Source organism: Mizuhopecten yessoensis, unplaced genomic scaffold (assembly GCF_002113885.1).
Source record: "Mizuhopecten yessoensis strain PY_sf001 unplaced genomic scaffold, ASM211388v2 scaffold757, whole genome shotgun sequence".
Taxonomy (NCBI): Eukaryota; Metazoa; Mollusca; class Bivalvia; order Pectinida; family Pectinidae; genus Mizuhopecten; species Mizuhopecten yessoensis.
The window spans coordinates 53,566-68,469 of record NW_018403706.1 but is presented as its reverse complement, the minus strand read 5'-3'; the positions used below and the strand labels follow the sequence as shown (position 1 = coordinate 68,469).

The following is a 14,904-nucleotide window of genomic DNA, read 5'->3' as shown; positions in this document are numbered from 1 at the left end:
CAACAGCACAGCGCCCCACCCGCCCCGACTTCAGACCCTGTAATAGTTGATATATACAACCGACTATCCAAACTTGAACTGCTACCCAGAATATATGACAGATTGAATTCCATTGAAAATAGATTTGCACAGGTTGACCAAACTATAAGCGAGATCAGGAATGAATTAAAGGAACACGGGGAGAAGTTAACTGGAATTGACTTTCACCAAACACTTGTTGAGGAGAGGGTCAGTAATATAGAGCAAGTTCGCGATGATCAAATGTGGGAGTGTCAGGAGATGAAAGAACAAATACTTGCTCTCCAGGGTAGATCTATGAAGGATAATTTGTTATTCGGGGGTATACCGGAGCAGTCAGGGGAGGAAAACACGGAGGGGGCTGTAAAAGAATTTATCCAGAAACAGCTAGAAATCAAGTCCGATATGAAATTCAGTGTTGTACACAGGTTACGGCCTAGATCAGACGGGAAACCCAGAACGATTATAGCCAAATTCGAAAATAGAAAGGATCGCGAGATGGTCTTAAAGTCGGCGCCAGTTAAATTAAGGGGGGAAATGAGTTCCCCGTTAATGAACAGTTTCCCGCCGAGATTAACGAGAGGCGCAGAGAGCTCATCCCGATCGTGAAGGAAGCGAAACGTCACGGTAAAAGGGCTACGCTGAGAGTGGATAAGTTGTACGTCGATGGGCAACTTTACACTCAACCACTACATCCACAAACACCGTCACAGCAGCGTCGGCCGCCATCCCAACTTCGTTTTCCGTCTCATCATCAGGACCAAACGCGCTATGTCGCTGCGCCAGGAGCAACTGGCCATCGTCGCTAGGGACGCGTCACAAGAGGTTCCGGTGTAAGTCACCATGGTAACCATGGTGGTGTGTGTCCTGACTTGAAACTGACTTGTTTAAATGTTTGTGGCATTAAGTCTAAGTTACTTTTGCCTGAGTTTATTGATATAGTTACATCTCATGATATTCTTGTTTTTGTTGAAACTAAAATTGACAATTTTGATATTCTGGAAATGCCTGAAAATTATTCATATTTCGTGAAAAACAGATCTAATTTTAAGAAAAAATCCGGTGGAATTGTAATTATTTACAAAAAGAAACTAAAACAATTTTTGAAGTTTTATCCTATAATGTACAGGCTCTGAATACGTTCAATGGGTCAAATTATCTGAAAAGGTAACAAATACTGAAGGTGACCTACTTTTAGGTTGTACTTATATACCACCCGAAAACTCTAGGTACTCGTCTCTCGAGGTATTTAATGATATTGAAAATGAGTTACATGAGCTTCAACATAGTGAAAGTAACACTATCTTGGTTGGTGATTTCAATGCCAAAACTGGACAGCGTCCAGACTATGAGATACCTGACGATAGCTTTGCAGATATCGTAGATAAAGACAATAGTGATGTGTTACATTCTTATTTTCATGATTATGAAATGTTAAATGTTTTTAATATTCCATTGCAGCGATGTAGCCAGTGCTCATCCAGACCTAATACTTATGGATTTAAACTACTTGACCTGTGTAAAAAGAACAATTTATACATTGCGAATGGTAGAGTTGGTAAAGATAAGCATATAGGTAAAAAAAAAACTGTGGTGACGTCAGTGTTGTTGACTATCTAATCGTATCGTCAGGGTTATTCCCTTTTATAATTGAATTTGAAGTTCTTGAGTTTGATCCAACAATATCCGATATGCATTGTAGGTTATTTTTTACTCTCAGTGACTTTTTGGAAAAACACGAATGACTCTGATAATATGCATGTTGGACAAGGTCAAGGTAACGGTCAAGGTCTATATATAACATGGAAGAATGCTAAGAAAAATGAATTTATACATCATGTACAAAGTTGTTCTGTCGATGAATTAAATCGCATGAATGATGCACTTAATGTTTTGTCTGACAAAACTTCTGTCAGTTAGTCAGTAAGTGATGTATTTAATTATATTTCCGAGTTGTTCCGAATTCCAGCTACCGATACTTTCGGATTAAAACAAAATTATAGAACACTCAATACACATAAAGTTGCTAATGATAAGCCATGATTTACAGCTGACTGTCACAGAAAAAGGCGTGCCTTTTTATGCAAAACATAAATTTAAAAATCATAGAACCAGTATTCACCGAGTTAATATGAATAAAACTCCTAGAGACTATAAAAAGGTCCTTAAAAAGAGCTATAACACATATAGACATAACATTGAAAATCAAATACGAATCACGTCAAAATCAAATCCTAAAGATTTTTGGAATATTTTAAATTCATTCAATAAATCTAAAAATGATAACAGTGATGCTGATATATCTTTGGACGAGCTATATGAATACTTCAAGAAATTAAATAGTTCAGATGAAGATGAAGATGAGGATGAGTTTATTATTCCAGATATGAATGAAAATATGTTTGATTTTATACTAAATAGTGATGTGACTGAAAATGAAATTAGACAGGTTATAGTTAACCTTCGTAATAATAAAGCGCCGGGTATCGATAATATATTAAATGAGCATATCAAAAATACACAGTCTATACTACTACCTATATATGTTAAACTTTTTAATGTTATATTGAACTCTGGCCGTGTACCAGAAGCATGGACAATTGGAGTAATAAAACCCATATACAAAAAGAAGGGTGACCCTAAAAATCTCGATAACTATCGAGCTATTACATTAGTCTCATGTCTTGGCAAAGTATTTACTGCTATTTTGAACTCTAGATTAAATAGACTTTCAGAAGAAATTGATCTAATTTCCAATGTTCAAGCTGGTTTTAGGAAAGGCTATTCTACAACTGAAAATATATTTATCCTTCATGCTTTAATATCTATATACTTTTCAAAAAGTAAAAAGCTATTCTGTTCATTCATCGATTTCAGAAAAGCGTTTGATACTGTTTGGAGAGTAGGTTTATGGAAGAAATTATTAAAAAATAATATCACAGGAAAGATATTTAATGCTATAATTAATCTGTATGCAAACACTAAATCTTGCGTAAAAACTAGCAATGGTATGACTGATTTTTTCACATGTCACGTCGGGGTAAAACAAGGTGAAAATCTCTCCCCATTTTTGTTCTCAATATATTTAAATGATTTAGAAGAATTTTTAATGCAAAATAATGTTGACCAACTCCATTATATTGATAATTTATTTCAAGATCGCATGGGTATATTTGTTAAATTATTTATTCTGCTATATGCAGATGACACAGTTGTTATGTCAGAAACAGCTAAAGGTCTACAGAATGCTTTCCGTGAATTTGAAACTTACTGTACTATTTGGAAACTTAAAGTTAATCTCAATAAAACCAAAGTTGTTATCTTTGAAAAAAGAAAAAAGTAATGCACAAAATATTCGTTTTACTCTTTTTGGTGAAGAGTTGCAAACACATGACAGTAACTCGTTTCTAGGACTGCTGTTTCATTACAATGGCAGTTTCTGTAAAGCAAGAAAAAAACTTGTTGAACAGGCTCAAAAAGCAATGTATGCATTATATAAAAAAATAAAAAATATTGACCTACAATTAAAATTGTTTGATGTATTAATATCCCCAATCCTCTTGTACTCCTAAGAAATTTGGGGGGTTGAAAATACCAATATGATTGAGAAATTACATGTACAGTTTTGTAAAAGAATTTGAAACATACGTAGCTCCAAAGCAAATATAGTGGTATATGGTGAAACGGGTAGGTACCCTCTGAATATTGAAATTAAATCTAGAATGATAATGTTTTGGCATAAACTAATTACAGGTGAAAATAAATTGTCTAGTATAATGAACAAGCTTATGCTGAATTTACATGAAAATGATTTCGCTGATTTTACATGGATTTCATATATCAAGAATCTATTCAATTGCACGGAACTAAGTTACGTATGGTTACAACAAAAAACTTGCACTATGAATAAAATTACCTTAGGGTTAGTTTTAAAACTTTTCTGTATGACCAATTTATACAACAATGGTATACTGATATTGAAAATTCTTCCCGGGGTCAAACATATGCAATATTTAAACATCAATTTCAGTTCACTTAACTATGCTCAAACAAAAAGATAGAATAACTATCTGTAATTCAGAACCAGTAATATATCTCTGCCTATAGAGACTGGGCGATGGACTACAACACCACGTGAAGGCAGAATCTGTCCGCTTTGTTTTACTGGAGTTGGAAGCGAGTATCATTATTTGTTTATATGTTCAAGTGCTTATGTAAGTCAAATCCGCAGAAAATATATACCTATTTATTACACCTCTAATCCATCTGTTCATAAAATGAAAGGATTAATATCAATATGTAATGCTGGAATATTATCAAATCTATCGCTGTTCATACACTTACTAGAAAGACAATTAAAAAATAATATGTGAATTTCACACATCAAACTGTAAACTTTTGTATACATATAGATATTACTGATCATTTGTTAAACCTAACATAACTGTATTGCATAATGAGTGTGGTTACAGCTTGCTTATCATGGTTTGTTTGTTATCTGTCTATTACAGTATTGTATGATGGGATTGTAACACTGTCTATTATACCTTTGTAATATTATATGGTATGATGAGTATGATAGTCACTATTATGCCATGGTATAATTGCACTGTATGGTGTGGTATACTATCTATAATACATGTATCATGGAGTGCGAGTAACATATGTGTAATACTGTAATAATATTATTGTAGGATTGTACTGTAAGATGGATGCAACAGTGCCTGCTATACCACAGTGTGAACGCACGGGATGTGTGAATGTAATGCTATGTATTATACCATCGTAATAGTATTGTAAAATGAGTGTAATAATGTATATCACAGTGTATGATGAGTGTCATTGTATGATCAGTGCGTTATATTGTCTATTATAATAAGGTATGCTAGTACAGTGTAATATTGTGTTTATCATTGTATGAGGAGTGTAATAGTTTCCACTATATTATTGTACGCTAGCATAGTAAGATGAGTGCTTTACGGTCAACCATATCATTGTTATATTGTATTTTATGATGACCTCTTGTTGCGCACAACAGTGTGCCTGAGTGATAATAAAAATCTCTGAATCTCTGAACATGTGTTACTTACTGTTCGTGTATACGTTAATAGACTAGTTCAGGTGTAATCTGCCAGTGAATAATTTTTATAAGTTTACCTGTGATTGTACCTATATAGTTTACCTGTGATTGTACCTATATAGTTTACCTGTGATTGTAACTATATAGTTTACCTGTGATTGTAACTATATAGTTTACCTGTGATTGTACCTATATAGTTTACCTGTGATTGTACCTATATAGTTTACCTGTGATTGTACCTATATAGTTTACCTGTGATTGTACCTATATAGTTTACCTGTGATTGTACCTATATAGTTTACCTGTGATTGTACCTATATAGTTTACCTGTGATTGTACCTATATAGTTTACCTGTGATTGTACCTATATAGTTTACCTGTGATTGTACCTATATAGTTTACCCGTGATTGTACCTATATAGTTTACCTGTGATTGTACCTATATAATTTACCTGTGATTGTACCTATATAATTTACCCGTGATTGTACCTATATAGTTTACCTGTGATTGTACCTATATAGTTAACCTGTGATTGTACCTATATAGTTAACCTGTGGTTGTACCTATATAATTAACCTGTGATTGTACCTATATAGTTTACCTGTGATTGTACCTATATAGTTTACCCGTGATTGTAACTATATAGTTAACCCGTGATTGTACCTATATAGTTTACCTGTGATTGTACCTATATAGTTTACCTGTGGTTGTACCTATATAGTTTACCTGTGAATGTACCTATATAGTATTTTTTGTTCATAGCCTACTAAGGAACACATTGTAACTAAAGACTGTTCATGAACATGTGTTGCTTACTGTTCGTGTATACGTTAATAGACTAGTTCAGGTGTAATCTGCCAGAGTATATTTTTTTTTAATATGAAAATAATGTCACCCATATACCCATAGGCCCCACATACGTGAAACACTATGTTACTGATATCATTATAACAATTCTGAGTGTGGATATAATCACAGTTTCCTCAATTAGATAATAGAGCACGATCTTTTGAACTGTACACGTTCAGTGCGGACAGAAACCTAAATCAAGCTCTGTTTATACTACGTGTTAACCCTTATCTGTAAGGTATGGAGTTATATAAAATAGGCTGTCATACCTATAACGAATACGTAACTGTCAACAAACCCGTTATTCGACCCATATAAAGAGAAAGATTGACATGGAGACCCTTAAAAGAAAAAAAAGAGAATTAGACCAGGTTTTTCGAAAGGGTAAGCGCCTTCTGCTTCATTTCTCCTTTCTCCTCCTTTGTCAAATCCTAATAATGCCTCTAAAACATGGCACTTTCGTGCGTATACCAAAAGATAGCAACCTACATACAAATGTGTCTGACAAAGAATTAACATACTTCCCCATGAGATAATGATGGCGACCATACTCCCCGGACATAATCTGCATCAACCCGTATATTTGGATACCGCGTGTTGTAACTTTGTGTGTCAGCGATCGTGCACGTGATATTTTGAGTAAGTTCTGGAATACCGAATCCGCTGCGGCATGCAAACACCGTAGGCTGAGGAAGCAGGGTTGTTACTGTACAGAAAGAGAAAGTTTATGATCGGATATTGAAATCTTCACGTTTATCGCACAACGTTACACCAGCCCTACTGGTCATGTTGTTGGTAAAGATCGCGGAAAGCGGCTGAAGTAGGTGATACTGCAGTGTATTTAATATATCCTATGGTGAACTAGAAACTCAATTATTCTTACAATTTCATCATCAGTTTATTTCATGCTTTACACAAAATATGCACCAGTTAAAACCATTTATTTGTATTGCAAATTTTCTTTCTTGAAAAAAATGTCACATGATCAAAATAAAAGAGGCGTTCCTTCAAATGTATTCGAGGCTAGGTCAGTGTAAAGAGTGGAGAATTCAATGTTGATGAAAAGATGTTTGTGGTTAATCAAAATGTATTTGTCATAAATTCCACTACTGGTGTATAGAGTGTCACGATACAATTGACACCTTCAGAGGAAACATGACCATCTATTCCAGATCATGTTTCATGTTCTGTCCTCCCTGTTGGTAAGAGCGGGGGATAGCGTCTTTAGATCTTCTGTGTGTCAATACATCCTCGTGTTGGTGGTTTGTAGGGTTTGGGTGAGATATAAAAGTCCTTCAATGGCGATTTCTGTTCCAGGCACTTAATTCATTCTTATTAATTGTCCTTATCCGTGAAAACCCGCTTTGATTTTGTATTGATATTCAATAAATCCGGTGTATGTTTTAGATGTTGCCAATTCCGTCTTTGCGTATTGCAGAGTTATCTTCTCTTGGGAGCAGGTATTAATTGTTACGTCACTTGTTTGTGAGAGTAACGTCATCAATTTTTGAGAAAACGCCGTAATTTTCTCACACAAACCAATGACGTAACAATCAATACCTGCTCCCAAGAGAAGATACCTCTGCAATACGCAAAGACGGAATACCCAGCTTAACATGAAGACGACAGGAGTCTTTTACAATTTTGATAAGTACACAGATACTTACCTGCTTCCGGTTGTCGGGAAGCGTTCAGGACAAAGGCGTTAATTCGTATAGGAAGGGAGCAGGGGAATTCGCATGGTTTCCCGATTACTCGTCATCAGTGAAAACTAGGTTATCTGACAATTTTAAATTATTCAACAATTTTCAGTTTCGTTACAAGGATTTGATTTGTACCACAGTATATGAACAACAAGAAAATCAGTTTGGTGTATGAATGCCTTAATTTATGTAAACAGACGTTAGATCGTCCATCTAACACTGTTTACCTGTAAGAAAATCGTTTACTGATGCTTGTGGGTTGTGAGCACTATTTTATAACGAAAACAAGATTGGATAACAGGAAAAGCCGATGTAATTATCTCTAGGAATACCAATTAAGACCTTATTTCAAGTTAGCTTGCCTACTCATGCTTTTGACGAGCTACAAATATTTGATATTGTATTTTCTGAATATACTTTTGCTCATTCCTACACAGATATCGAAACCCGGATGTGAACTGGAGAATGACTTAGATGAACGAGGTAGTGGAGTCACCCGTGTACCAGAGTACATTTACATAGTTCTAAAAAGAGTCTATTTTTTATACTTGCTTAAAAGTTGGCTATCAATAATATCTCTCGACGTCCGAAATTTAAAGAAAATTGACAACCGGATACATTTGTCATATAACATTTTTGATTCAAAAATAGAAAAACATAGAATTTCTTTCCAATTTTCCTTTAACTTGTGTTTCTTCATGATCAAAGGTCCATGGGTCATGATATTTGACAAGAAAGTTGTTCATGTGGCTGGATTTAAGTTGTGTTAACGTTGATGACCTTGACCTTCGTTCAAAATCAAATGTGCTAAAATATAGTTTTTGCATGGGGAGTCAGACAAGGCTATCTTACCTTGCTTTATTTGTTTAGAGTTAACGATATAAAATACTGTAATTCCTTCAATTTTGTTAAATGAATAGGCAATCGACATAATAAAATAATAACTATAAATGTAGGCCAACGGCTAACTAATAACCCGGCTCCTATATAAACCAGAACTGTAAGCTAAAGGCTAACTAAGGCAAAGCATTGCAAAGCAATCCATAGTCTCCCACCAGCAACTATTTAAGTATATAGGTCACTGACATACTTCCCGTACTCCCTTGCCATGCCCAAACATACTTTCATTCCAAATCGTTTTAGCCCAGATGAACCAATTTTGATGAAATCGTTCTAGTTATTAAGGAAGAATTGTCAAGACAAATATTTTTAACAAAGGTCCAGGACTCCTTGAGAAGGGTCAAAATGAAAAAAAATACTACCCTCATGCACGACATCGGGAGGTAATTACCATATCTGTAAACTTTAATTGAAATCGACCCAGTAGAATATGAGGCAGACAAAGGTTTTTTATTCAACAAAGGACCGCAACTACTGTTAAACGGGTCGGTATGAAAACATACTACTTGGATGCACAATATCAGGGGGTAATTGCCATATCTGTAAGCTTCCGTTGAAATTGGCCCCATAGTTGGTGAGGAGTTGTCTGGACAAGTATATTCAACTAAGGGCAATTACTCTGTAACAAAAGTCATCATACCTGAAAAAAATCGTTGAAATTGACCCCTTAGTTTTGAAAGACATGCCCGGACAAAGATTTTTCAACAAAGGGCAATAACTTTGTAAAAAAAAAGGGTCAGAATGAAAAAAAGACAATAACTGAATGCACAACTTCAGGTGGTAGTTATCATATCTGGAAGCATTCGTTGAAATTGGTCCATTACTTTAGAAGGAGTTGTCCGGACAAACTTTTTCTAAGGACGGACAGACGGGCACGCTGATACCAGTATACCCCCCACCCCACCTTCTCCCTACTAACTTCGTTGCAGGGGATATAATAAAGTGTACAAGAGTTTTACTATTAAGATCATTTTATTGTTTTTACATAATTGCATATCTTTGTCTATAACACAATCTCAACTTTAAATACCTCTCCAGAAGAGATTACTTCGGCAGAAAACATATTAATGATTTATTACTGCTGCACATAACTTTAAAAAATGCGTAATATAATAAAGTGTTTTGGTATGATACCAAAACAGAACATGTATCGGTATTGACCATAATAAACATAATCAAATCTCCATGATTATGTGAAATTTGGCATTGATCATGTTTGGCATGCTAAAAAGTACTTTACCGGTTTCGATATGACATACAAATGATTCCTTTGACAGAACATATATATGGACACTTTTTAAACAAGTCTATCGTAGTAACTTTATATAGGCAATTGACAATGTTGGTTATATTTTGAATTTTGTGAAACTTTTGCATGTTTTTCTAACTAAAAGTATCACTACGCTTAAACTTCATGTAGACCAATATGACATATTTAGTATCAAAATGACAGCCGTTTCATACACTGTACACTATCATTATTCATTTCAAAATAACATTTGCCTGTGACATTTATCTGTCATTTTGTTAGGATACCTCCGTCACTCAACCTGGTGTTATCCAAGGAGGTCCACTACGGTTATCAGTAGTAATTATGAATAATCATTTATGCAGTTATTTATCATTTTTATGTATCTATATATGGTAGAGGAATAAAAGAAATCTAAGTGGGGGCCAAATGTTTACAACATGACCAACAGCGAAGGCTTACTATGTACGAGGCTGTAAGATAAGCAGGACGATTTCGACTTTCCTATCGTGAACATTCCTTTTCTTGATAATAGATCCATACTTTACCTACCTACGGTGTTTACATGACGCAAATGATTCGGTATTCCAGAGATTGCTCTGAATATCATGACATCAATGAAAGATGTCGACTTCTGACGGACAAACTTACAACATAGGGTTTCCAACCATACAGATTGATGAAAAATTACGGACAGGCGATCGTTTTCAGGATCTCGCAAGGAAACATACTATTTCTCTGTGTGATATGAAGGTCGAGGCTTTTTTAAAATTCTGTTAGTTAACTGGATTCAACATTGTTAACATGGCTAATGACGTTGGTGAATCAGAAGCTTACCGTTCCGGAGCACCTTGACCTATTCTCCTGATATATTTAAGAGTCTCCATTTGTTAATATTTAGCCCTAGTCTTATCGACAGACATTTTCTAGTAAAATTTACCAAAGTACATGTATTACAAGTTTAAACAAGTTTCTCAAGTTAGAGACGCCGGTTAAATCGGACACTAAACAAAACCCGACACCCAGACACCCCGACAACCCGACATCCCGANATTCCGTCTTTGCGTATTGCAGAGTTATCTTCTCTTGGGAGCAGGTATTGATTGTTACGTCATTGGTTTGTGTGAGAAAATTACGTCGTTTTCTCAAAAATTGATGACGTTACTCTCACAAACAAGTGACGTAACAATTAATACCTGCTCCCAAGAGAAGATAACTCTGCAATACGCAAAGACGGAATACCCAGCTTAACATGAAGACGACAGGAGTCTTTTACAATTTTGATAAGTACACAGATACTTACCTGCTTCCGGTTGTCGGGAAGCGTTCAGGACAAAGGCGTTAATTCGTATAGGAAGGGAGCAGGGGAATTCGCATGGTTTCCCGATTACTCGTCATCAGTGAAAACTAGGTTATCTGACAATTTTAAATTATTCAACAATTTTCAGTTTCGTTACAAGGATTTGATTTGTACCACAGTATATGAACAACAAGAAAATCAGTTTGGTGTATGAATGCCTTAATTTATGTAAACAGACGTTAGATCGTCCATCTAACACTGTTTACCTGTAAGAAAATCGTTTACTGATGCTTGTGGGTTGTGAGCACTATTTTATAACGAAAACAAGATTGGATAACAGGAAAAGCCGATGTAATTATCTCTAGGAATACCAATTAAGACCTTATTTCAAGTTAGCTTGCCTACTCATGCTTTTGACGAGCTACAAATATTTGATATTGTATTTTCTGAATATACTTTTGCTCATTCCTACACAGATATCGAAACCCGGATGTGAACTGGAGAATGACTTAGATGAACGAGGTAGTGGAGTCACCCGTGTACCAGAGTACATTTACATAGTTCTAAAAAGAGTCTATTTTTTATACTTGCTTAAAAGTTGGCTATCAATAATATCTCTCGACGTCCGAAATTTAAAGAAAATTGACAACCGGATACATTTGTCATATAACATTTTTGATTCAAAAATAGAAAAACATAGAATTTCTTTCCAATTTTCCTTTAACTTGTGTTTCTTCATGATCAAAGGTCCATGGGTCATGATATTTGACAAGAAAGTTGTTCATGTGGCTGGATTTAAGTTGTGTTAACGTTGATGACCTTGACCTTCGTTCAAAATCAAATGTGCTAAAATATAGTTTTTGCATGGGGAGTCAGACAAGGCTATCTTACCTTGCTTTATTTGTTTAGAGTTAACGATATAAAATACTGTAATTCCTTCAATTTTGTTAAATGAATAGGCAATCGACATAATAAAATAATAACTATAAATGTAGGCCAACGGCTAACTAATAACCCGGCTCCTATATAAACCAGAACTGTAAGCTAAAGGCTAACTAAGGCAAAGCATTGCAAAGCAATCCATAGTCTCCCACCAGCAACTATTTAAGTATATAGGTCACTGACATACTTCCCGTACTCCCTTGCCATGCCCAAACATACTTTCATTCCAAATCGTTTTAGCCCAGATGAACCAATTTTGATGAAATCGTTCTAGTTATTAAGGAAGAATTGTCAAGACAAATATTTTTAACAAAGGTCCAGGACTCCTTGAGAAGGGTCAAAATGAAAAAAAATACTACCCTCATGCACGACATCGGGAGGTAATTACCATATCTGTAAACTTTAATTGAAATCGACCCAGTAGAATATGAGGCAGACAAAGGTTTTTTATTCAACAAAGGACCGCAACTACTGTTAAACGGGTCGGTATGAAAACATACTACTTGGATGCACAATATCAGGGGGTAATTGCCATATCTGTAAGCTTCCGTTGAAATTGGCCCCATAGTTGGTGAGGAGTTGTCTGGACAAGTATATTCAACTAAGGGCAATTACTCTGTAACAAAAGTCATCATACCTGAAAAAAATCGTTGAAATTGACCCCTTAGTTTTGAAAGACATGCCCGGACAAAGATTTTTCAACAAAGGGCAATAACTTTGTAAAAAAAAAGGGTCAGAATGAAAAAAAGACAATAACTGAATGCACAACTTCAGGTGGTAGTTATCATATCTGGAAGCATTCGTTGAAATTGGTCCATTACTTTAGAAGGAGTTGTCCGGACAAACTTTTTCTAAGGACGGACAGACGGGCACGCTGATACCAGTATACCCCCCACCCCACCTTCTCCCTACTAACTTCGTTGCAGGGGATATAATAAAGTGTACAAGAGTTTTACTATTAAGATCATTTTATTGTTTTTACATAATTGCATATCTTTGTCTATAACACAATCTCAACTTTAAATACCTCTCCAGAAGAGATTACTTCGGCAGAAAACATATTAATGATTTATTACTGCTGCACATAACTTTAAAAAATGCGTAATATAATAAAGTGTTTTGGTATGATACCAAAACAGAACATGTATCGGTATTGACCATAATAAACATAATCAAATCTCCATGATTATGTGAAATTTGGCATTGATCATGTTTGGCATGCTAAAAAGTACTTTACCGGTTTCGATATGACATACAAATGATTCCTTTGACAGAACATATATATGGACACTTTTTAAACAAGTCTATCGTAGTAACTTTATATAGGCAATTGACAATGTTGGTTATATTTTGAATTTTGTGAAACTTTTGCATGTTTTTCTAACTAAAAGTATCACTACGCTTAAACTTCATGTAGACCAATATGACATATTTAGTATCAAAATGACAGCCGTTTCATACACTGTACACTATCATTATTCATTTCAAAATAACATTTGCCTGTGACATTTATCTGTCATTTTGTTAGGATACCTCCGTCACTCAACCTGGTGTTATCCAAGGAGGTCCACTACGGTTATCAGTAGTAATTATGAATAATCATTTATGCAGTTATTTATCATTTTTATGTATCTATATATGGTAGAGGAATAAAAGAAATCTAAGTGGGGGCCAAATGTTTACAACATGACCAACAGCGAAGGCTTACTATGTACGAGGCTGTAAGATAAGCAGGACGATTTCGACTTTCCTATCGTGAACATTCCTTTTCTTGATAATAGATCCATACTTTACCTACCTACGGTGTTTACATGACGCAAATGATTCGGTATTCCAGAGATTGCTCTGAATATCATGACATCAATGAAAGATGTCGACTTCTGACGGACAAACTTACAACATAGGGTTTCCAACCATACAGATTGATGAAAAATTACGGACAGGCGATCGTTTTCAGGATCTCGCAAGGAAACATACTATTTCTCTGTGTGATATGAAGGTCGAGGCTTTTTTAAAATTCTGTTAGTTAACTGGATTCAACATTGTTAACATGGCTAATGACGTTGGTGAATCAGAAGCTTACCGTTCCGGAGCACCTTGACCTATTCTCCTGATATATTTAAGAGTCTCCATTTGTTAATATTTAGCCCTAGTCTTATCGACAGACATTTTCTAGTAAAATTTACCAAAGTACATGTATTACAAGTTTAAACAAGTTTCTCAAGTTAGAGACGCCGGTTAAATCGGACACTAAACAAAACCCGACACCCAGACACCCCGACAACCCGACATCCCGACACCCCGACACCCTGACATCCCGACAACCCGACACCCCGACACCCAGACATCCCGACACCACGACAACCCGACATCCCGACAACCCGTCATCCCGACATCCCGACATCCCGTCATCCCGACATCCCGACATCCCGACACCCCGACATCCCGACATCCCGAAAACACGACAACCGAACAACCCGTCATACCGACATCCCGACATCCCGACATCCCGACACCCCGACATTCCAACATCCCGACACCACGACAACCCGACATCCCGATATCCCGACACCCCGACACACCGACACCACGACACCCCGACATCCCGACACCCCGATTCCCCGACAACCCGACATCCCGACACCCCGACACCCCGACACCCCGACACCCCGTACACCCCGACATCCCGATATCCCGACACCCCGACATCCCAACACCCCGACATCCCGACATCCGGACACCCCGACAACCCGACATCCCGACACCCCGACACCCCGTACACCCGGACATCCCGATATCCCGACACCCCGACATCCCGACACCACGACAACCCGACATCCCGATATCCCGACACCCCGACAC

At 36.3% G+C, this 14,904-nt stretch overlaps 1 protein-coding gene across 1 annotated transcript in view; it reads left to right on the top strand.

Annotated features, from left to right (window-relative positions):
• Positions 1 to 684: 684 nt before the first annotated feature.
• The window catches only part of LOC110452469 (proteoglycan 4-like), a 15,854-nt gene continuing 1,634 nt past the window's right edge, over positions 685 to 14,904 (top strand). The window contains exons 1-2 of the mRNA XM_021501030.1: positions 685 to 851; positions 14,249 to 14,818. Coding sequence (XP_021356705.1) covers positions 685 to 851; positions 14,249 to 14,818 — 737 coding nt within the window. The remainder of the gene's footprint in view (positions 852 to 14,248; positions 14,819 to 14,904) is intronic.